Source organism: Salvelinus fontinalis, unplaced genomic scaffold (genome assembly GCF_029448725.1).
Source record: "Salvelinus fontinalis isolate EN_2023a unplaced genomic scaffold, ASM2944872v1 scaffold_0148, whole genome shotgun sequence".
NCBI lineage: Eukaryota > Metazoa > Chordata > Actinopteri > Salmoniformes > Salmonidae > Salvelinus > Salvelinus fontinalis.
In genome coordinates this window covers 100001-125924 of record NW_026600357.1, presented here as the reverse complement: position 1 = coordinate 125924, position 25924 = coordinate 100001, and the positions used below count along the sequence as shown (strand labels likewise).

The 25924-nt window shown below is 45.2% G+C and overlaps 1 protein-coding gene across 1 annotated transcript in view; it reads left to right on the top strand.

Annotated features, from left to right (window-relative positions):
• The window catches only part of LOC129843503 (zinc finger protein 385B-like), a 148341-nt gene that overhangs the window by 34756 nt on the left and 87661 nt on the right, over positions 1–25924 (top strand). The window contains exon 2 of the mRNA XM_055912256.1: positions 5129–5497. Coding sequence (XP_055768231.1) covers positions 5131–5497 — 367 coding nt within the window. The 5' untranslated portion in view covers positions 5129–5130. The remainder of the gene's footprint in view (positions 1–5128; positions 5498–25924) is intronic.

Here is a 25924-nt window from a genome sequence, read left to right as displayed (position 1 = left end):
ATTGTGTCGAAAATAGGTTCATTGATCAAGGCTTTGATCACTAGTGGCACCTGCTGGTCAAAATAATTTAGAGCAGCCAAATTATTATAGATGATGTCCCACACACCCTAGAGCGTGCACAGCGTAGCCTTTTTGTCTATTACCGAAACCAATACCAATCCAATCAGGTGGAAACGAAGATTCGGACGTCATTGAACACGTACTTCTGATAAAGTTATACAGGCATAGGCGCATGACACAGAGCTCCGGCATCAAACATAACCTCACTAGTGTGCGTATGTTGATGTGGGCTGGTGGTGTGTGAGGCCACACTGCCTGGCCCCCTTCCCTCCCTGTCTCCCTGGCCCTCTAGACCCCTGACTCCCTGTCTGATGGAATGACCGGGTAGTCAGATCTGTCCCTGTTTCCGACCCTTCAAGAAGGAGAGCCTACAAACACACACACACACACACACACACACACACACACACACACACACACACACACACACACACACACACACACACACACACACACACACACCATATACACACATTCACACACACTTACAGTACAAGACATCTTCCTGCCACAGAGTCAGACAACGAATGCATCCCCAACAAAGCAATTCAGTATTTATTATTTCTCTAAGTGTTCTCCTTACTTCTTCTAACTAGGACAAGCCACTGAACACAGCAGCTTTGCTAGCAAAGGAAAAGCTGAGGATATTCACATAAACTATTGAATGCTGATTGTTTGCACTGTGCTTGCCTTGCTTGCATGACTGTTGTGTGAAATGTAAAGGTGTGCTGAGGGAAGGGATTAGTAGGAAATGAAACTGAATGGCCACAACACCAAAACCGGAGGAAGTTTATCTGTTTGGATTAGAAGCCTGCAGTTGCCCATAGAGATTACCAGTCTGTCTGTGTCAGAGGGAGTATGTATGTGCGTGTGTCAGAAGGATTATTTTACTGTCCAGTGAGAGGGACATGTATCATGGCCACACTGCACTATGGCTCCTCCCTCATACAATACCGCGTCCATTTTCACTATATCATCACAGATACAAACTGCATCCCAAATGGCACCATATTCCCTATGCAGTATAGTGCACTACCTTTGACCACATAGGGAATAGGGTGCTGTTTTGGATGCAGACAAACAGTATCACGCACAGGAAGCTGCTGCAAGGGGTGGTTGGCTTGGCCATTCCAGTCAATCAAAAGCATGTTCCTTTTCTTTCATCCTGATATCATAACTAACCATAGATACAGACAGAGTACGCATTACGGGGGCCAAGGGGGGTCTCAGACCCCTTGAATGAGACATGAGCCACCCTAAATGCAACAAAGTCAAACCTTGGTGGGGTCTCTAAATAATGCTAATTTAACCATTGCACAGTCCAGTATCTCAGCCCGTTTTCAGGTGTCCCAACTTTTCTTTCTCCAAAAAAAGTCATTTTGTTAGATAATAAGACATGTTTTACAGTCAAATGACATGTCTTTACTATTAGGCCAATAAAAAAGATGTGTGCACGCATAGGAGGTCCCGTGAAAGTAAATTGAGACCCCTGAAGGTCACGGTATAATTCACACTCTGAAGTAAATGGAGACCCCCGAAGGTCACAGTATAATTCACACTCTGAAGTAATTGGAGACCCCCAAAGGTCACGGTATAATTCACACTCTGAAGTAAATAGAGACCCCAAAGGTCACAGTATAATTCACACTCTGAAGTAAATAGAGACCCCAAAGGGCACGGTATAATTCACACTCTGAAGTAAATAGAGACCCCAAAGGTCACGGTATAATTCACACTCTGAATACAGAAACTGTAGATATACCCCTGGTGCCTACCAGATATGATACAAGAAGTAAAGTGTGTTTAGATTTGCACGCATTTGCAAAGATTTGCTGCTTTAAATGCAGCATTATTGATTTTCTTCATGCTTATGAAGGGATATTTTGTGAGTTTTAGGTATGCAGCAATTCCCAGTTTAATGAGTATGAATGACGTTGTGGCACCAGACTGTCAGACAGTATGAATGACGCTTTGCCATCAGACTGTCAGACAGTATGAATGACGCTTTGCCATCAGACTGTCAGACAGTATGAATAACGTTGTGGCACCAGACTGTCAGACAGTATGAATGACGCTTTGCCATCAGACTGTCAGACAGTATGAATGACGTTGTGGCACCAGACTGTCAGACAGTATGAATGACACTTTGCCATCAGACTGTCAGACAGTATGAAGGACGTTGTGGCACCAGACTGTCAGACAGTATGAATGACACTTTGCCATCAGACTGTCAGACAGTATGAAGGACGTTGTGGCACCAGACTGTCAGACAGTATGAATGACGCTTTGCCATCAGACTGTCAGACAGTATGAATGACGTTGTGGCACCAGACTGTCAGACAGTATGAATGACACTTTGCCATCAGACTGTCAGACAGTAAGAAGGACGTTGTGGCACCAGACTGTCAGACAGTATGAATGACACTTTGCCATCAGACTGTCAGACAGTATGAAGGACGTTGTGGCACCAGACTGTCAGACAGTATGAATGACGCTTTGCCATCAGACTGTCAGACAGTATGAATGACGTTGTGGGACCAGACTGTCAGACAGTATGAATGACGCTTTGCCATCAGACTGTCAGACAGTATGAATGACGTTGTGGCACCAGACTGTCAGACAGTATGATAGACGCTGTGGGACTAGACTGTCAGACTGTATGAATGACGCTGTGGGACCAGACTGTCAGACAGTATGAATGACGCTTTGCCATCAGACTGTCAGACAGTATGAATGACGTTGTGGCACCAGACTGTCAGACAGTATGAATGACGCTTTGCCATCAGACTGTCAGACAGTATGAATGACGTTGTGGCACCAGACTGTCAGACAGTATGAATGACGTTGTGGCACCAGACTGTCAGACAGTATGAATGACACTTTGCACCAGACTGTCAGACAGTATGAAGGACGTTGTGGCACCAGACTGTCAGACAGTATGAATGACGTTGTGGCACCAGACTGTCAGACAGTATGAATGACGTTGTGGCACCAGACTGTCAGACAGTATGAATGACACTTTGCACCAGACTGTCAGACAGTATGAAGGACGTTGTGGCACCAGACTGTCAGACAGTATGAATGACGCTTTGCCATCAGACTGTCAGACAGTATGAATGACGCTTTGCCATCAGACTGTCAGACAGTATGAAGGACGTTGTGGCACCAGACTGTCAGACAGTATGAATGACGCTTTGCCATCAGACTGTCAGACAGTATGAATGACGCTTTGCCATCAGACTGTCAGACAGTATGAATGACGCTTTGCCATCAGACTGTCAGACAGTATGAAGGACGCTGTGGCACCAGACTGTCAGACAGTATGAATGACACTTTGCCATCAGACTGTCAGACGGTTTGAAGGACGTTGTGGCACCAGACTGTCAGACAGTATGAAGGACGCTGTGGCACCAGACTGTCAGACAGTATGAATGACGCTTTGCCATCAGACTGTCAGACAGTATGAATGACGCTTTGCCATCAGACTGTCAGACAGTATGAAGGACGTTGTGGGAGCAGACTGTCAGACAGTATGAATGACGTTGTGGGACCAGACTGTCAGACAGTATGAATGACGCTTTGCCATCAGACTGTCAGACAGTATGAATGACGTTGTGGCACCAGACTGTCAGACAGTATGAATGACGCTGTGGCACCAGACTGTCAGACAGTATGAATGACGTTGTGGCACCAGACTGTCAGACAGTATGAATGACGCTTTGCCATCAGACTGTCAGACAGTATGAATGACGTTGTGGGAGCAGACTGTCAGACAGTATGAATGACGCTTTGCCATCAGACTGTCAGACAGTATGAATGACGCTTTGCCATCAGACTGTCAGACAGTATGAATGACGCTTTGCCATCAGACTGTCAGACAGTATGAATGACGTTGTGGCACCAGACTGTCAGACAGAATGAATGACACTTTGCCATCAGACTGTCAGACAGTATGAATGACGCTGTGGGACCGGACTGTCAGACAGTATGAATGACGCTTTGCCATCAGACTGTCAGTCAGTATGAATGACATTGTGGCACCAGACTGTCAGACAGTATGAATGACGCTTTGCCATCAGACTGTCAGACAGTATGAATGACGTTGTGGCACCAGACTGTCAGACAGTATGAATGACGCTGTGGGACCAGACTGTCAGACAGTATGAATGACGTTGTGGCACCAGACTGTCAGACAGTATGAATGACGTTGTGGCACCAGACTGTCAGACAGTATGAATGACGCTGTGGGACCAGACTGTCAGACAGTATGAATGACGCTTTGCCATCAGACTGTCAGACAGTATGAATGACGCTGTGGGACCAGACTGTCAGACAGTATGAATGACGCTTTGCCATCAGACTGTCAGACAGTATGAATGACGCTGTGGGACCAGACTGTCAGACAGTATGAAGGACACTGTGGGACCAGACTGTCAGACAGTAAGAATGACGCTTTGCCATCAGACTGTCAGACAGTATGAATGACGTTGTGGCACCAGACTGTCAGACAGTATGAATGACGCTTTGCCATCAGACTGTCAGACATTATGAAAGACACTGTGGGACCGGACTGTCAGACTGTATGAATGACGCTGTGGGACCGGACTGTCAGACTGTATGAATGACGCTGTGGGACCGGACTGTCAGACTGTATGAATGACGCTGTGGGACCAGACTGTCAGACAGTATGAAGGACGCTTTGGGATCAGACTGTCAGACAGTATGAAGGACGCTGTGGGAGCAGACTGTCAGACAGTATGAAGGACGCTGTGGGAGCAGACTGTCAGACAGTATGAAGGACAGTGTGGGAGCAGACTGTCAGACAGTATGCAGGACGCTGTGGGAGCAGACTGTCAGACAATATAGCGATACCATCATAGGTGGAGCTGAGCTCTAGCTCTACTACAGGAAGCTCTAGCTCCGTCACACAGTCACAGGGGCTTTGCCGTGCGCACGTGTGTCCGTCCTTTTGCGGGCACGTGCAAGTGGGTGTGCGTGCCTGCACCAAGCTTGCTTTCTGGTAGCGAAGTCTATCATTCTAATCCATTGTTGTCATTGTCTACTGCAGGTATGAAGACACCGCTGAGTCCTGCCCACTTCATAGAGCATGGCCAGATGGCCTTCCCCTTTCAAGGCTGTCTGGAGCTGAATCAGCTGATGGGGATGGAACCTACCACCAACAGCCAAGCCCAGATCAACATGGATATACAGCAACAGCAGCAGGAGAAGAAGAAGCTGTTCTACTCGATGTGTGATGTGTGTAACATCCAGCTGAACTCCCAGGCTCAGGCCCAGGTGCACTACAACGGGAGGTCCCACCTGAAGAGGATTAAACAGATGAACAATGGGGAGGTTCCTCCGGCTCCGGCACCAGCTACTGGGTCTCTACCCACCTCTACACTAACCCTTAGTACCAGTACCACCAGCAGTAGTACAGGTAGGCCCACAGTGAATCCTTTTTTCTGTCAAATTTGTCTTTCTATTTGTTTGGTTTCATTTCTCCAGACCCATCCCTTGGCTGCCTTAACAAATGGCGAGTTGACCACTTCATTGATTTTTCGATCCCAGATTGCCCCTTTAACCAGGTAGTGTCATTGAGGTCAGAAGAGAGACCTCTCCCAAGGGAGACCTGGCTATGAGGTCCATACTGACTAGCAAAGCCTGCCCAGGGAAGGGAACACTGCTACTCTCCTAAATCCACAGATATCTATATACAGTTGAAGTCAGAAGTTTACATACACTTAGGTTGGAGTCATTAAAACTCGTTTTCTAACCACTCCACAAATTCCTTGTTAACAAACTATAGTTTTGGCAAGTCGGTTAGGATATCTACTTTGTGCATGACACAAGTAATTTTCTCAACAATTTTTGACAGAGATTATTTCACTAATTGTATCACAATTACAGTGGGTCAGAAGTTTACATACACTACTGCCTTTAAACAGCTTGCAAAATTCCAGAAAATTATGCTTTACAAGCTTCTGATAGGCTAATTGACATCATTTGAGTCAATTGGAGGTGTACCTGTGGATGTATTTCAAGGCCTACCTTCAAACTCAGTGCCTCTTTGCTTGACATCATGGGAAAATCACAAGAAATCTAAATTAAAAAATTGTAGACTTCCACAAGTCTGGTTCATCCTTGGGAGCAATTTCCAAACGCCTGAAGGTACCACGTTCATCTGTACAAGCAATAGTACGCAAGTATAAACATTATGGGACCACGCAGCCGTCAGTCATACCGCTCAGGAAGGAGATGCATTCTGTCTCCTAGAGATGAACGTACTTTGGTGCAAAAAGTGCAAATCAATCCCAGAACAACAGCAAAGGACCTTGTGAAGATGCTGGAGTAAAACGAGTCCTATATCGACATAACCTGAAAGGCAGCACAGCATGGAAGAAGCCATTGCTCCATAACCGTCATAAAAAAGCCAGACTACGGTTTGCAACTGCACATGGGTACAAAGACGACCATCATTATGTTTGGAGGAAAAGGGGGAGGCTTGCAAGCCGAAGAACACCATCCCAACCGTGAAGCACGGGGATGGCAAGATCATGTTGTGGGGGTGCTTTGCTGCAGGAGGGACTGGTGCACTTCACAAAATAGATGGCATCATGAGGACTGAAAACTATGTGAATATAGTGAAGCAACATCTCAAGACATCAGTCAGGAAGTTAAAGCTTGGTCGCAAATGGGTCTTCCAAATGGACAGTGACCCCAAGCATACTTCCAAAGTTGTGGCAAAATGGCTTAAGGACAACAAAGTCAAGGTATTGGAGTGGCCATCACAAAGCCCTGACCTCAATCATTTAGAACATTTGTGGGCAGAACTGAAAAAGCGTGTGCGAGCAAGGAGGCTTACAAACCTGACTCAGTTAAACCAGCTCTGTCAGGAGGAATGGGCCAAAATTCACCCAACTTATTATGGAAAGCTTGTGGAAGGCTACCCGAAACGTTTGACCCAAGTTAAACAAATTAAAGGCAATGCTACCAAATAGTAATTGAGTGTATGTAAACTTCTGACCCACTGGGAATGTGATGAAAGAAATAAAAGCTGAAATAAATCATTCTCTCTACTATTATTCTGACAATTCACATTCTTAAAATAAAGTGGTGATCCTAACTGACCTTTAACAGGGAACTTTTAATAGGATTAAATGTCAGGAATTGTGAAAAACTGAGTTTAAATGTATTTGGCTAAGGTGTATGTAAACTTCCGACGTCAACTGTAGAAATGACAAGGTCTGTATTCTACTCCAGAGCGTAAACATAGGTAGCCAAAAGTTCTTCGTTTTTTTAAACCTTTATTTTATGAGGTAGTGCCTTTGATGTCAGATGAGAGATGTCTCTGAAGGGGGAGCTGACTAAGAGGTCTATAGTGACTAGTCCTGGCTTGCCCAGGGAGAGAGAGCACTCTCCTACGTCCACAGATAACTCTATAGAAATGACAAGGATTGGACGGTTGTACTTTCTCTTCTAGAGACTTTAACAGACTAGAAGTGGTGGTGATGGTGATGCATGCTGAGTTTGGTTTGCAGCATTTGACTCAGAACCAAGGTTATGTCCCAAATGGCACCCTATTCCCTGTATAGTGCCTAGTCAAAAGTAGTGCATTGCATCGGGAATAAGGTGTAATTTGGGACACACACATGGCTTGGTCATCCCTCTCAGCCATTTTGTTGTTTTCTTTCACTGCTCGGTTTGACAAACTTTGCACGGAGATCCTATTTAATTATTATTTGGGAAAATTAATATTAATGTTAACTTTTCCATGTCTACAGTGCCCCGTGCCTGACGAGAGTGACAAATACATGTATTTTTGTTGGGTGTTTGGGGTGACTATTATGAAAAAGACTTTGGGCTACTTTGGGCTGCAGTTAGCCAGGCGGTTAGAGCATTGGGGTTGGTAACTGAAAGGTTGCTGGTTCGGATACCTGAGCTGTCCAGGTGAAAAATCTGTTGATAGGCATTTAACCCTAATTTGTTCCAGGAGTGCTGTACTACTATGACTGACCCTGTAAAGCAACACATTTCACTGCACCTATCTGGTGTATGTGACAATTTTGTTTACTTTCCCATGCCAATCAGTGTGTGTGTGTTCTGTTTCCTACTGCTGTAATCTCTGCCTCCATATTCTCACCAGGAGGGGCCTAAGGATTTTCATATTCTTCATATTCTACATATTTGACTGAGGGACAAATTCTCTGCTTTAACCTTTTCTTGTTTTCGTTATGCTTTGTGTGTGACGTGCATACAGAGAGAGCGATTTCCTTTTTAAAACAGATGATTTAATGTGAATTAGCAGCTCACTCAATTACATGAAAGAGTGCTCAGTGCTAAGCCCAGGTTTTTGGCTCCTTGTTTAAATACACTCATCATGACTGTTTAGTGCCTGGCTGGCTGTGGAAATGTTGAGTTGAGTTACTCTGTATAGACTAGTGCAAAAAAAATATGCTCCAACCGTAGGCAGTGGATAAAGATAGTCTTTCCAGACTGGCTTTACTTCAATATGGTGTAACTTAAATTGCATCACTTTAAAAAAGAGACGTAAACATATAAGGCAAATGTACGGTCTCTCTAAATCAAATCTTGGTAAACAACAGATAATAGTTTTGAAGAGACAGGGACATATTGTCTGAAATTTGATGAATAATCTAAGTTTATCCAAGTTATTTCCACATGGCCGTGAAGTTATTTAACAGTGTGGCTGATTCTGGAATGATGTACATGCTGTGAGGTTGACTCCTGATTGATTGACAGTTGGAGCCGAACAGACGCTACCTCCTCCTTATCTTCCCAGGCTGAAAGGACAGAGTGATGGAGTGAGTGACAGTGATAGTGGTGGTTTAGAGGAGGGGTTGTTGATGTCTTGCATGAGAGAGTGTTTGTGTGTGACAAGGTCTGTGGCCCCTGGGAGGTTGATGGGGGTTAGTTGTCAGGTGGTCTGTGTCCTTCCTGCTGTAACAATCCCCTCGCATCTCTCACACACACACACACGCACGCACGCACGCACGCACGCACGCACGCACACACACACACACACACACACACACACACACACACACACACACACACACACACACACACACACACACACACACACACACACACACACACACACACACCCCACAGTTGCAGCAACATCAGCCCTCTGCACTGGGGCCACACACACCCTCAATAAACAGCAATTACAGTGAAAAGTGTTCACAGGCAGCTCCTACAGTACAGCTGGGGGGGGGGGGGGTTAATGTAGTGAACACAGGTGTGTGTGTGTGTGTTTGTGGAGGTCAATGAAGGTCAGATGATGGAATGTAATAGTGGATTCATAAAGCCTTCTTCTTAGGACAGGCTTTGCAGACATTAGAGGAATCCACAATATCTGCCTGGTGTATTTGGGTAAAGAATTTTAGAAAAGCGGGCTCTCTGAACCCTGATAAAAGTAGAGTCTGTATGAATAAAGGGCTCCTGTGAAATGCAGGATTTGTCTGTATAGAAATAGGAGATTCTGACTCCTTTTGTTGACAGTCGACACACAGCTGTCTTCCTTATATTTAATCAGAGTGGGTGTCCTTCTGTCATTCTTAGTTTGGAGTGAAGTTGGATTGGATGATGTGACGAGCACACAACAGTTGAGCCGTACTACAGCTACATTTTTAAACACAGCAGGGGTGTCTGTTGCACTGAAACTTTAATGAGCCGTGCCATTATTTGGGGTGGACTGAGCCGGACATATGTAATTACAGCTTACAGCTGGAGGACTGGAGACGGGCTCTGGTGTTGGAGGTGCGCACACACACACACACACACACACACACACACACACACACACACACACACACACACACACACACACACACACACACACACACACACACACACACACACACACACACACACACACACACACACACACACAGTCTCTGGTGTGGAGGGACTGATGATGTCTATTCTACAGTTTCTTTCTGTCTCACAGTGTCAACTTACTGGGTCAACTAACTGGGTCAACTAAAGCATCATTCCACAACAGGACTTCATGGCTTTATACTGAGGGGTCTCTTCTCACTCATCATCACAACAGCCTGATGATAACCTAATGACAGGATGTAGCAGTGGGCTTGTTGCATAAACTGCAGTGGAACTTTTTTCCTAGTTCCCTCACTCCCCAAACCAACCCCTCGCCCCTACGGCCTAGGCACTTTGATAGGATTGGAGAGGTGTAAACAATATGGTTGGTGGATGGGGGAAGGGGTTAATTTGCGATTCAGGGTCTGTGTGATGCAAACCTTAAGCAAACATTCCACTAGATGGCAGTATTCACATCTTCAAAAAATATATTTATCTCAAAATGTTGGTTTCATGCGATAACAGCAACTGTGGTCAAGTTCATTGTGGGTAACCAAAGAGTATTAACTTCTCCCGTGCAGTTAGTAATAATTATTCAGGGTAATTTAGACAAGAATATGTTTAGCAGCATCTTTTTGTGGGAAAGTTTGTTATTTACTCTGAGTGAGTAATATGTTGTCTGTTTGAGTCAGGGGCCACATTATATCCTTTTATGTATTCATATTTGACAGGTTGGTCTAACATGATGTTTGTTGGAATGAAGTCATTAGGGAATTGTTCACCAATGATCCTCACAACATCCCAGCCGTGGGTGATAGTTTAGTGCAGAGTGTATACATTGGCAGCTAAAAGCTGAATTGCAGTCAGCAACAAGCACACAAATGAACAACAAAACATAAATTAGTCACAAAGCAAAGCCGGTGATGATGAGGGGACTGGAAGAACTCAAAAGAATAACATTTTGATTATCCAAGCTATTTATTTAGTTGAACCATTCTGGAATTAATCTGCTTTAAAATAGCATTCAGAGGTTTGTTTTTTTAAAAGGAAGAGTGCTGTGTAATGCTAATGATGGTTCGGATTTCACACTCCTGCAGTTTAGGAAAGCTACACTAAAGGCTCCTAAATGAAAATATAATGGCATGTTGAAACTAGTAAATTATGAACAGCCAGACATTCTCTCTGATTCTAAAGTGGTGAGGTTTCTAACACTGACCCTGTTTCTGCTTCCTCGCTTTGCATATTTGACTGAATCTAGGAGAACATACTTCCTGAGTGTTTGTTTATTTGTTTGTGTGTGTATGTGTGTGTGTGTGTGTGTGTGTGTGTACGTGTGTACGTGTGTACGTGTACATGTATGTGTGTTCCCCATCATTACATCTCTCTCTCTAAACAGATGGTGACACCAACAACACCCCCCATATTGTTCAATTCTGTCCAAAACCTTTTTCTTTACTTTTCCCCCTCATAGAAACAACTCCCGTTTGAGCAATATAAATTATGCAAATGTAATGATCCAATTTTCCGTATGAGTGCAGCTCTGCACGGACAATTTGGTATTCAAACACAATCAAACGTCTGTCTGTCTGTCTGTCTGTCAACCAACCAGACAGCCACTCAGTGAGACTTCTGATGAGCTGGCTAGGAGTAGGACAACCTCACTTAGTAGATACTAGAACCTGCTCTGTACTCCCAACACCCTTCCATGCCAAGGTTGTGGGTTCAATTCCTGCAGCGATTACATAGGGCAACCTTCAGAGCTACTGTCCCTCAGTGGATAGACCAAACTCTGCTATGGTCCCGTGTGGCTTGGTTGGTAAGAGTGTCACGATGACAACACTGCGAAGGTCGCGGGCTCAATTCCCTGTAGGAATTGATTCCCTATGCATTCACTGTACTGTATATATTATGTGTTCCCATTGGTTCCTGCCAAGGTAGCAGCTACTCTTCCTGGGGTCAAGCAAAATTAAGGCAGTTATACAATTTTAAAAACATTACAATACATTCACAAATTTCACAACACGCTGTGTGCCCTCAGGGCCCTATTCCACCACTACCACATATCTACTGTACAAAATCCATGTGTACGTGTGTGTATAGTGTGTATGTAGAAAGATGGCGCCGATAGAGATGGCAGCTTCGCTTCTAGTTCTTAGGAAACTGTGCAGTATTTTGTTTATTTATGTATTATTTCTTACATTGTTAGCCCAGAAAACCTTAAGTGCTATTACATACAGCCAGGAAGAACTTTGGATATCAGAGAGACATCAACTTACCAGCACAGGCAGGAATACGACTTTCCCAAAGCGGATCCTTTGTCTGCACCTCCCAGGGCATTTGAACTGATTCCAGAGGCCGACCCAAAACAACGCCTGAGGAGAGGGTGCTAGAGCGGTCTTCTAGTGAGGCTTCGGATGCGCGCACACCACCCACTGCTTCCAAGTATATTACTCGCTAATGTCCAGTCCCTAGTTAACAAAGTAGACGAAATTAGGGCAAGAGTTGCTTTCCAAAGAGATATATGAGATTGTATTATACTCTGTTTCACGGAAACATGGCTAGCTTGGGACATGTTGTCAGAGTCAGTGCATCGCGACAACAGGAATAAACATCTCTCCGGTAAGAAGAAGGGCGGGGGTGTATCTTTCATGATTAACGACTCATGGTATAATTGTAACAACATACAGGAACTCACGTCCTTTTGTTCACCTGACCTAGAATTTCTCACAATCAAATGCCGACCGTATTATCTCCCAAGAGAACTTTCCTAGGTTATTGTCACAGCCGTGTATATCCTCCCGCAAGTGGATACAAAGACGGACATCAAGGAACTTCACTGGACTTTATGCAAGCTGGAAACCATATATCCTGAGGCTGCATTTATTATAGCTGGGGATTTTAACAAAGCTAATTTGAGAACAAGGCTACCTAAATTCTATCAGCATATCGATTGCAGTAACACACTCGACCATTGCTACTCTAACTTCCGCGATGCATACAAGGCCCTCCCCCACCCTCCTTTTGGCAAATCTGACCATGACTCCATCTTGTTGCTCCCCTCCTATAGGCAGAAACTAAAACAGAAAGCGCCCGTGCTTAGGTCTATCCAATGTTGGTCTGACCAATCGGATTCCACGCTTCAAGATTGCTTCGATCACGTGAACTGGGATATGTTCCAGGTAGGCTCAGAGAACAACATTGACATATACACTGACTCTGTGAGCAAGTTTATAAGAAGTGTATAGGAGATGTACCCACTGTGACTATTAAAACCTTCCATAACCAGTACACATGGATTGATGCCAGCATTCGTACAAAACTGAAAGCACGTACCACTGCATTTAATCATGGCAAGGCAACTGGGAATATAGCCGAATACAAACAGCATAGTTATTCCCTCCGTAAGGCAATCAGACAAGCAAAGTGTCAGTATAGAGACAAAGTGGAGTCGCAATTCAACGGCTCAAACACGAGACGTATGTGGCAGGATCTACAGACTGTCACGGATTACAAAAAGAAAACCAGCCCTTTCGCGGACGTCAACGTTTTTCTCCAAGACAAATTAAACAACTTCTTTGCCCGCTTTGAGGACAATACAGTGCCACCGACACGGCCCGCTAGCAAAGACTGTGGGCTCTCCTTCTCCGTGGCTGAAATAAGTAAAACATTTAAACGTGTTAATAACCCTCGCAAGGCTGCCGGCCCTAACGGCATGTCCTAGCCGCGTCCTCAGACCATGCACAGACCAGCTGGCTGGTGTGTTTACGGACATATTCAATCAATCCCTATCCCAGTCTGCTATCCCCACATGCTTCAAGATGGCCACCATTGTTCCTGTTCCCAAGAAAGCTAAGGTAACTGAACTAAATGACTCTCGCAACGTAGCAATCACTTCTGTCATCCTGAAGTGCTTTGAGAGACTAGTCAAGGATCATATCACCTCCACCCTACCTGTCACCCTAGACCTACTTAAATTTGTTTACCACCCCAATAGGTCCACAGACGATGCAATATCCATCACACTGCACATTGCCCTATCCCATCTGGACAAGAGGAATACCTATGTAAAAATGCTGTTCATAGACTACAGTTCAGCATTCAACACCATAGTACCCTCCAAACTCATCAGTAAGCTTGAGTTCCTGGGTCTTGACCCCGCACTGGGTTCTGGACTTCCTGGCGGTCCGCCCCCAGGTGGTGAGGGTAGGAAACAACATCTCCACTGATCATCAAACACTGGGGCCCCACAAGGGTGCGTTCTCAGCCCTCTCCTGTACTCCCTGTTCACCCATGACTGCGTGGTCCTGCACACCTCCAACTTAATCATCAAGTTTGCAGACGACACAACAGTGGTAGGCTTGATTACCAACAACGACGAGAGCCTACAGGGATGAGATGAGGGCCCTCGGAGTGTGGTGTCAGGAAAATAACCAATGTCAGCAAAATAAAAGAGATGATCGTGGACTTCAGGAAACAGCAGAGGGAGCACCCCCCCTATTCACATTGATGAGACAGCAGTGGAAAAGGTGGAAAGTTTTAAGTTCCTCGGTGTACATATCGCAGACAAAATTGTCCACACACACAGACAGTGTGGTGAAGAAGGCGCAACAGCGCCTCTTCAACCTCAGGAGGCTGAAAAAATGTGGCTTGTCAGCGAAAACCCTCACTAACGTTTACAGGCGCACAATCGAGAGTATCTTGTCGGGTTGTATCACCGCCTGGTACGGGAACTGCACCGCCCACACCCTCCGCAGAGGGTGATGCGATCTGCACAATGCATCACCATGAGTAAACTACCTGCCCTCCAGGACACCTACAACACCCGATGTCACAGGAAGGCAAAACATATCATCAAGGACAGTAACCACCCGTGCCACTGCCTGTTCACCTCGCTTCCATCCAGAAGGCGAGGTCAGTACAGGTGCTTCAAAGCTGGGACAGAGAGATTGAAAAACAGCTTCTATCTCAAGGCCTTCAGATTGTTAAACAGCTATCACTAGCACAGAGAGGCGGTTGCCTGCCTACAGACTTGATATCATTGGCCACTTTAATAAATGGAACACTAGTCACTTTAATAATGCCACTTTAAGAATGTTTACATATTTCGCATTACTTATCTCATATACTGTATCCTACACTATCTATTCTATCTATTGCATCTTATCCGCTTTGTCACTGCTCATCCATATATTTTACATTTATATATTCTTATCCCATTCCTTTACTAGATTGTGTGTATTAGGTGTTGTTGTGGAATTTGTTAGATATTAGGTTTTGTTGTGGAATTGTTAGATATTACCTGTTAGTTATTGCTGCACTGTCGGATCTAGAAGCATAAGCATTTTACTACACTCACAATAACATCCGCTAACCATGTGTATGTGACCAATAAAATTGTATTTTGATTTGAATTTGTGTTATCGTGTGTGTGTTTGTGTGTGTGTGTATGTATGTGTCGGTGCCTATGTTTGTGTTGCTTCACAGTCCCTGCTGTTCCATAAGGTGTTTTTTTATCTGTTTTTTAAAATCTAATTTGACTTCTTGCATCAGTTACTTGATGTGAAATAGACTTCCATATAGTCATGGCTTTATGTAGTACTGTGCGCCTCCCATAGTCTGTTCTGGACTTGGGGACTGTGAAGAGACCTCTTGTAGCATGTGGAGTATGCATGGGTGTCTGAGTGGTGCATTTAACATGCCAATACCTCTCAGAAATAGTAGTGATGAAGTCAATCCCTCCTCCACTTTGAGCCAGGAGAGATTGACATGCATATTGTTAATGTTAGCACTCTGTATACATCCAAGTGCCAGCCGTACTGCCCTGTTCTGAGCCAATTGCAATTTTCCAATTTTTTAGACCAGGTACGACAAAACTCGTGCCTGTAGGACCTGACTTGTTGATAGTGTTGTTAAGAAGGCAGAGCAGCGCTTTATTATGGACAGACTTCCCCCCATTTTAGCTACTGTTGTACCAATATGTATTGACCATGACAGTTTACAATCCAGGGTTAATCTAAGCAGTTAAGTCACCTCAACTTGCTCAATTTCCACATTATTTATTATAAGATTTAGTTGAGGTTTAGGGTTTAGTGAATGATTTGCCCCAAATGCAGTTCTGTTAGTTTTAGAAATATTTAGGACTAATTTATTCCTTGCCACCCACTCTGAAACTAACTGCAGCTCTTTGTTAAGTGTTGCAGTCATTTCAGTCGCTGTGCTAGCTGACGTGTATAGTGTTGAGTCATTAGCATGCATAGACACACTTGCTTTACTCAAAGCCAGTGGCATGACGCTAATAAAGATTGAAAAAAGTATGGGGCCTGATAGCTTCCCTGGGAATTACTGATTCTACCTGGATTATGTTGGAGAGGCTTCCATTAAAGAACAACCTCTGTGTTCTGTTAGACAGGTAACTCTTTATCCACAATATAGCAGGGGGTGTAAAGCCATAACACATATGTTTTTTCCAGCAGCAGTCACTTTGGATAAAAGTGTCCTCTTAGTGGCATATCCGTCCTCTCCTTCTCTTCACCCAGCATGCTGTCATGAGCTTGACTAGAAGTAGGACAACCTTCAGGGCCATGTCTGTCTGTGGATACTAAATGCAAAACCCTACTATGTCCTGTTTTCCCACCCAGCTACTAGCAGGCTGTCATGAGCCGCAGTCATGATCAAAGCACCAGTCAGCCTATAACCAGATATAACAAGATTAGACTACTAAGTCATTTAGGAGAGTCATGCAATCTGCTGGCAGCCTAGCTACACATGCTAAGGACATGACCAGGTCAGGTCAGGCATGTTACACAAGGGCAGCAGTTAAGGCAAGTCAGAGTAGGTCAGGATAGTACTACTACACTCATAGGAAAAATAACGTTGAAGAACCCTTTTTGGTTCCAGGTATAACGGTATATTCTATGTAGAACCCTTTCCACAGAGGGTTCTACCTGAAACCAAACAGGGTCCTACCTGGAACCAAAAAGGATTATCCTATGGAGGCAGCCGAAAAACCCTTTTGGAACCATTTTTCTTAAGAGTGTAGCAGCATACCACACTGCATCCCACTGCTGGCTTGCTTCTGAAGCTAAGCAGGGTTGGTCCCTGGATGGGAGACCAGATGCTGCTGGAAGTGGTGTTGGAGGGCCAGTAGGAGGCACCTTTTCCTATGGTCTAAAAAAATATCCTAGTGTTAGGGGATATTTCCCTGTGTAGGGTGCTGTCTTTTGGATGGGATGTTAAACGGGTATCCTGGCTCTCTGTGGCATTTATTGAAAGAGTAGGGGTGTTAACCCTGGTGTCCTGGCTAAATTCCTAATCTGATCCTCATACCATCATGGTCACTTAATCATCCCTATCTTACAATTGGCTCATTCATCCCTCTCCTCTCCCCTGTAACTATTCCCCAGATCATTGCTGTAAATGTGTACTCAGTCAACTTACCTGGTAAAATAAGGGTAAAATAAAAAAAGGGTCAGAGCATGGCAACCCTCCAGTTAATGGTTCACCTCTTCAACCTGAAGGCTACTGCGGCTGGCAGCAACACACACTAAGGTCAGGGTAGTGTAGGGCAAGGCAACCCTCCAGTTAATGGTTCACCTCTTCAACCTGAAGGCTACTGCGGCTGGCAGCAACACACACTAAGGTCAGGGTAGTGTAGGGCAAGGCAACCCTCCAGTTAATGGTTCACCTCTTCAACCTGAAGGCTACTGCGGCTGTCAGCAACACACACTAAGGTCAGGGTAGTGTAGGGCAAGGCAACCCTCCAGTTAATGGTTCACCTCTTCAACCTGAAGGCTACTGCGGCTGGCAGCAACACACACTAAGGTCAGGGTAGTGTAGGGCAAGGCAACCCTCCAGTTAATGGTTCACCTCTTCAACCTGAAGGCTACTGCGGCTGGCAACACACACTAAGGTCAGGGTAGTGTAGGCAACCCTCCAGTTAATGATTCACATCTTCAACCTGAAGGCTACTGCGGCTGGCAACACACACTAAGGTCAGGGTAGTGTAGGGCAAGCAACCCTCCAGTTACTGGCCAACCTCGTGGCTAATGTGTCTGGCAATAAGGACATGCCAGGACAGGATGGCCAGTAATCCTGTCAGGGCTGTTAGGGTCAAATGAATTGTCTACACATCATGGGTGAATGACTCTGACATGGTCCCCAGGCCAGAATGAGGTCATCTACCATGTTTGCAGGGTGGCTTTCTGTCAGTCTATTTGTTTTTTTAGGACAGCCAGTATGTGTAGGATGAGAAAGCACATGCAGCCTCAATTAGCCTAGTTATCTAGCTCAACTAGCTTCACCCGGTTTGATGCAGTCGTGACAGGTACCTTGTAATCATATTGGGGATTGCTTCCCTCATTTGGGTAAGGATCGGACCAGGTCTTTATCCGACCGGTTCTATACGGAACGGGTCTAGTTGTCATCGAGTCCTTTCGAAATGGGTCTCTATTAAATTTGTATTTATTTATGCATATCAAGTGTGGATGGGAAAGCTCCAGGTCCAACTTTTTGGACTCGTGTAGGCCTCTACAGTACGCCTAATACCTTACCATGGGTTGCTTCAGCAGACTGGCATTTCAGACTGTTTAGAATGTAAGTCTTAGATTAGTAGATGCTCACTGACTGTAGAGTGTACTGAACTGGTAGAGGCTTTCTGGGAATTCAGTTTTATATGTCCTTGGATTAAATAACCATTTGAATAAAAGCTTTTTCTGTTTTGTTTGATGTTCGGAAACAAATATGTTGTATTTCTCTCTCCTCGCCAAGGTAGACAAAGGCTTATGTTTTTATGTGTATACTCATTACTGCTCAAGGCCAAGGCTCCCTCCAGAAGTGCTTCACATTAGGCACAGTGCATATATTCCCATTTACACAGTATGACAAACCACAGAGCTGACACATATTAACATTACAAACATTTTGTAGTAGGATATTAAGGCAACTTTTTGTTGATATACTAATACCTTGGCATTGAAAAACCTTCCTCTTTAAGCTGCTTAGGCTTGGCCTCCACTGTAGTGCCTGCTTCTGCCACTTTCTGTCTGGCTCAGCTCGGGAAACGGGGCTGGCTGGCTGTTTCTGGCTGGCTGGCTGTTTTTCTCAGGTGGCTGGCTGGGCTGGCTGTTTATCTTGGAAAGCAGGACTGGCAGGCTGTTTTGGCGCAGCAGGGTAGACTGGCTGTAAGTTGAACTCTAAGTCCATGAAAAGTCATTATTACTTAAAATGTGTAGGTGGTACTAACTCAAAACTAAATGAGAAGTCATATCAACTATTTTTTAAGTTATGATAACAAATTACCTTTTCACCCTGCATGCTCTACTGCAGGTAGATCTTTTGGAATTGTTTTTAATACCTGTGTTTTTTTTGTACATTCAGTGATTGATTGAACAATCTTATGCTACACAAAGATAAATAACATATTGTTTTCTTAACTAATCCAATCATTTAGTTAGATCTATTACACCCATTACTAAAATAGTTGTTATAATTTAAATGGCTTAGGTATTCTCCTCACACTGTTCCTAACCCTGGCAGTCATTATGCAAGCCAGCATAATGTGTCTTGAAGGTGGGGTTATAACATTCTGGTAGATGTCCTAGGTTTTCCAGAAATCCTGGTTGGAAGATTCCTGGGAAACCAGGATTATTTTACTGGACAGTTAGCAGAAATGTGCAACCCCACTTGCAGACCTGATGTGGCATGTAAACCATGAGTTTCAGGCCACTGTGTTAGGGTAAAGCTAGACCTCCAATGAAAGCCTTATGAGATATACAATGTATTGTCATAAAGAGGTTAATGATAATATTTGCCTCAGAATTTACTTGGTGAAGGCCACAGGATTGAAAATGTGTGAATTCAACAACGATGCCTATGTCACTAACAAATACAGTCATGGGCGGTAAAATCTACAATTCACTCGAAAAGGCAAGGAACACTGGGAAATTATTGTGGGTGGATACTTTTTTTCTTCAAGCTGATACAACTCAAATCTGGACCTTCTACAGGGTCATAGGTTTCAGTGACTATTGGTTTCAGTAATGACTACAAAATCCCTTTAGGTAGCTGTACTCAAATATCACAGGAGGTTGGTGACACCTTAATTGGGGAGGACAGGCTCGTGTTAATGGCTGGAGCGGAATCAGTGGAATGGTATCAAGTACATCAAACACATGGTTTGATGCCATTCCATTTGAGCCATTCCAGCCATGATTATGAGTATTCTTCCCCTCAGCAGCCTCCACTGTCAGATATACACTACATGACCAACACTTCAACCTGCTCGTTGAACATTTCATTCCAAAATCATGGCCATGAATATGGAGTTGGTCCCCCCTTTGCTGCTATAACAGCCTCCACTCTTCTGGGAAGGCTTTCCACTAGATGTTTTTTTGAAGGAACGTTGCTGCGGGGACTTGCTTCCATTCAGCCACAAGCATTAGTGAGGTCGGGCACTGATGTTGGGCGATTAGGTCTGGCTCACAGTCGGTGTTCCAATTCATCCCAAAGGTGTTCAATGGAGTTGATGTCAGGGCTCTGTTCAGGCCAGTCAAGGTTTTCCACACCGATCTCGACAAACCATTTCTGTATGGACCTCGCTTTGTGAACTGGGGCATTGTCATGCTGAAACAGGAAAGGGCCTTCCCCAAACTGTTGTCACAAAGTTGGAAGCACAGAATCATCTAGAATGTCATTGTATGCTGTAGAGTTAAGATTTCCCTTCACTGGAACTAAAGGGCCCGAACCATGAAAAACAGCCCCAGACCATTATTCCTCCTCCACCAAACTTAACATTATGCATTCGGGCATCTGCCAAATCTGGCATCCGACAAACCCAGATCTGTCAGATAGTGAAGCATGATCCATCACTCCAGAGAACGCGTTTCCACTGCTCCTTAGTCCAATGGCGGGTAGCTTTACACCACTCCAGCCAACGCTTGGTATTGTGCATAGTGATCTTAGGCTTGTGTGCAGCTGCTCAGCAATGGTAACACATTTCAAGCGCCTGACGAACAGTTCTTGTGCTGACGTTGCTGAGTGTTGCAACTGAGGACAGATGATTTTTACTCGCTACGTGCTTCAGCACTCGGCGGTCCCATTCCTTGAGCTTCGCTGCTGAGCCGTTGTTGCTCCTAGACGTTTCCACTTCACAATAATATCACTTACAGTTGATCAGGCAGCTCTAGCAGGGCAGAAATTTGACGAATGGACTTTTTGGAATGGTGACATCCTATGACGGTGCCACGTTGAAAGTCAGTGAGCTTTTATATACAGGTCATTCTACTGCCAGTGTTTGTCTATGGAGATTGCACGGCTGTGTGCTCGAATCTATACACCTGTCAGCAACGGGAAATAGCCGAATCCACTCATTTGAAGGGGTGTCCACATACCTGTGTATGAAGTGCAATGGGTTTCCTCAAAGGTTTTGAGTAATAACACACATTGGGGGTCACAGTGTGGCAATGGCACACTGAACTGCTCTGGGCTTGATTTATCACTCCTCCTTACCCAGACAACCCTACAACACTCCTCCTTACCCAGACAACCCTACAACAGTCCTCCTTACCCAGACAACCCTACAACACTCCTCCTTACCCAGACAACCCTACAACAGTCCTCCTTACCCAGACAACCCTACAACAGTCCTCCTTACCCAGACAACCCTACAACAGTCCTCCTTACCCAGACAACCCTACAACAGTCCTCCTTACCCAGACAACCCTACAACACTCCTCCTTACCCAGACAACCCTACAACACTCCTCCTTACCCAGACAACCCTACAACACTCCTCCTTACCCAGACAACCCTACAACACTCCTCCTTACCCAGACAACCCTACAACACTCCTCCTTACCCAGACAACCCTACAACAGCCCTCCTTACCCAGACAACCCTACAACAGTCCTCCTTACCCAGACAACCCTACAACAGTGCTCCTTACCCAGACAACCCTACAACAGTCCTCCTTACCCAGACAACCCTACAACAGTCCTCCTTACCCAGACAACCCTACACCACTCCTCCTTACCCAGACAACCCTACAACACTCATCCTTACCCAGACAACCCTACAACAGTCCTCCTTACCCAGACAACCCTACAACACTCCTCCTTACCCAGACAACCCTACAACACTCCTCCTTACCCAGACAACCCTACAACAGTCCTCCTTACCCAGACAACCCTACAACAGTCCTCCTTACCCAGACAACCCTACAACAGTCCTCCTTACCCAGACAACCCTACAACAGTCCTCCTTACCCAGACAACCCTACAACAGTCCTCCTTACCCAGACAACCCTACAACAGTCCTCCTTACCCAGACAACCCTACAACACTCCTCCTTACCCAGACAACCCTACAACAGCCCTCCTTACCCAGACAACCCTACAACAGTCCTCCTTACCCAGACAACCCTACAACAGTCCTCCTTACCCAGACAACCCTACAACAGTCCTCCTTACCCAGACAACCCTACAACAGTCCTCCTTACCCAGACAACCCTACAACAGTCCTCCTTACCCAGACAACCCTACACCACTCCTCCTTACCCAGACAACCCTACAACACTCATCCTTACCCAGACAACCCTACAACAGTCCTCCTTACCCAGACAACCCTACAACACTCCTCCTTACCCAGACAACCCTACAACAGCCCTCCTTACCCAGACAACCCTACAACAGTCCTCCTTACCCAGACAACCCTACAACAGTCCTCCTTACCCAGACAACCCTACAACAGTCCTCCTTACCCAGACAACCCTACAACAGTCCTCCTTACCCAGACAACCCTACAACAGTCCTCCTTACCCAGACAACCCTACACCACTCCTCCTTACCCAGACAACCCTACAACACTCATCCTTACCCAGACAACCCTACAACAGTCCTCCTTACCCAGACAACCCTACAACACTCCTCCTTACCCAGACAACCCTACAACAGTCCTCCTTACCCAGACAACCCTACAACAGTCCTCCTTACCCAGACAACCCTACAACAGTCCTCCTTACCCAGACAACCCTACAACACTCCTCCTTACCCAGACAACCCTACACCACTCCTCCTTACCCAGACAACCCTACAACACTCATCCTTACCCAGACAACCCTACAACAGTCCTCCTTACCCAGACAACCCTACAACACTCCTCCTTACCCAGACAACCCTACAACAGTCCTCCTTACCCAGACAACCCTACAACAGTCCTCCTTACCCAGACAACCCTACAACACTCCTCCTTACCCAGACAACCCTACAACAGCCCTCCTTACCCAGACAACCCTACAACAGTCCTCCTTACCCAGACAACCCTACAACAGTCCTCCTTACCAGACAACCCTACAACAGTCCTCCTTACCCAGACAACCCTACAACAGTCCTCCTTACCCAGACAACCCTACAACAGTCCTCCTTACCCAGACAACCCTACACCACTCCTCCTTACCCAGACAACCCTACAACACTCATCCTTACCCAGACAACCCTACAACAGTCCTCCTTACCCAGACAACCCTACAACACTCCTCCTTACCCAGACAACCCTACAACAGTCCTCCTTACCCAGACAACCCTACAACAGTCCTCCTTACCCAGACAACCCTACAACACTCCTCCTTACCCAGACAACCCTACAACAGTCCTCCTTACCAGACATCCCTACAACAGTCCTCCTTACCCAGACAACCCTACAACAGTCCTCCTTACCCAGACAACCCTACAACAGTCCTCCTTACCCAGACAACCCTACAACAGTCCTCCTTACCCAGACAACCATACAACACTCCTCCTTACCCAGACAACCCTACAACACTCATCCTTACCCAGACAACCATACAACACTCCTCCTTACCCAGACAACCCTACAACACTCATCCTTACCCAGACAACCCTACAACAGTCCTCCTTACCCAGACAACCCTACAACAGTCCTCCTTACCCAGACAACCCTACAACAGTCCTCCTTACCCAGACAACCATACAACACTCCTCCTTACCCAGACAACCCTACAACAGTCCTCCTTACCCAGTCAGTCTGTGGCTTTGCCCCTTAGTTCCCATCTCCATTCCACCGTCTGGCTATCCATCCATTAATTCATCCATCCATCCATTAATTCATCCATCCATTCATTTATCTGTATATCTTGACATGATTACACAAAACAACCAAACAAACATGAATGAATGTGTTACAGCTGCGTTTCATTCAGTAGTGTACTAGTCTCGTGGTGCTATCCCAGACATCACACTGTATTCTCATTGACGAATCAGAGGCGTGACTTAGTAGAGCTGGCGTTGAGCCTAGTAGTGTGCTAGTCAGTCTCCTAGAATGTTGTTGAGCAGCTGTCACCTCCTGAAACAGTAATGTATATGAATTTTGGTTGAATAGCTCTTTTGAGATTATCGCTTTTGACAAAGATATTGTAGCCTATTGACAATTCTTTACGGAAGGATAGTACAGTACGTAACACGTTGGCCACTTCTGATTAGTCAACCATGTTATAAGACACTTCACCAACACAAGCTGTTAGCTCAACTGCTAGAACAAAGATGGAATGTCCTTATCTCCCTGCAGAGAGAAAGAATGGAAAGTAAATCATGTTGAAAGCTTCATGCCTTCTTTTCTTTTACTCTTGTTTATCGTTATACTTAGTTTCCTTTCAACTCACCTGCCTTTTTGAAAATGCATCACATTACTGCGCTGACATTAACTGATTTATTTTAAATGTATATTTGAATATGTGCTATTTAGGACACATACATTAAACTATCTGATGACAGCTTGTACCATGTTCCTGAAAAGCCTCTTAAATGTCATGTAAAATAAATGCTGAATGAGCAGGTGCCTGCCACACAGACCTTGAGAATGGTGAGTGGATGGAACCATGACATCATGCTTTAACATTAGGAGTAGGCCTGTCCTGTCTATTAGGGTCTAGTATTCAGTTATATACTTCTGTCTGGCAGCTGATGGCACCAGTGACACACACACACTAGCTGTTAGAATGTTGGGACAGTAACCGATAGGTCACTCGTTCAAATCCTAGAGTTAACAAGGTGAAACACCTGATGATGTGCCCTTGAGCAAGGCACTTAACCCTAATTGCTCCAGGGTCGCTATTACATACACCTCTTGGAGGGAATGTAACACCCCGCTACATCTCAACTCCCCGGGGAGTGAAAAAAGTATGTGATCGTAGGTGCGGGGAAGGATGACAGAGGCAGAGAAAAATACCATTTACAGGGAATTTATTATTTCTAACACACGGTAATGTGGGGAAAAGGGGCTGGATGGAACCAAAGAAAAGAAAGTAAAAGTTAAGGAGTCCCCTCTTAACTTTCCACTTCTCAACTAACCTTTAGCACCACCTGGCGTGCTGACCAACATACAGGGGGTGGTCCACCCAGGTCTTACCTAGTGTGCATAGACTGATTAAATACTACGGGTTATGTATGCCCGCAGGCCTCTTGCCTAAACACTCCCAAGGTGCGTTCCCCTCCCCCCCCCGGGAACAAATGAAACAGAAGAATTAACCAATACTTTAAGTGAACAATTTCAATAACCAAAAACACTAAGTCCTATTGGCATACACATACCTCTGAAAGAGCGGCTACAAAATAATATCAACAAAACTTTCACTGACCAACAACCAACATAGGACATAAAAAGAAGCTCTCCTCCCTGAGGGAGGAACACTGGCTTTTATCAAGCTGGAGAAGGAGTTGGTAATTGAAGAGACAGCTGTTTCCCCTGATGAGAGGGAGGGGTCAGACCTCCAATCAGCGATGGGGCCGACCAATCAGCTGCTTTAGGAATCCAGGAAGCCATTTCCTGAAATACACACACATACAAACTCACAACACAGAAACTGGGGAACGTAACAGTCACCGTTGATAATGGCAGACCCTGGCCATGACCCCTCTCTCCGAGGGTGTCTCATTCACAAATGTATTAATACACACCTGTACATGAAATAGGACAAATATAAGTACCCACCATATTATTGTTATTATTACACAT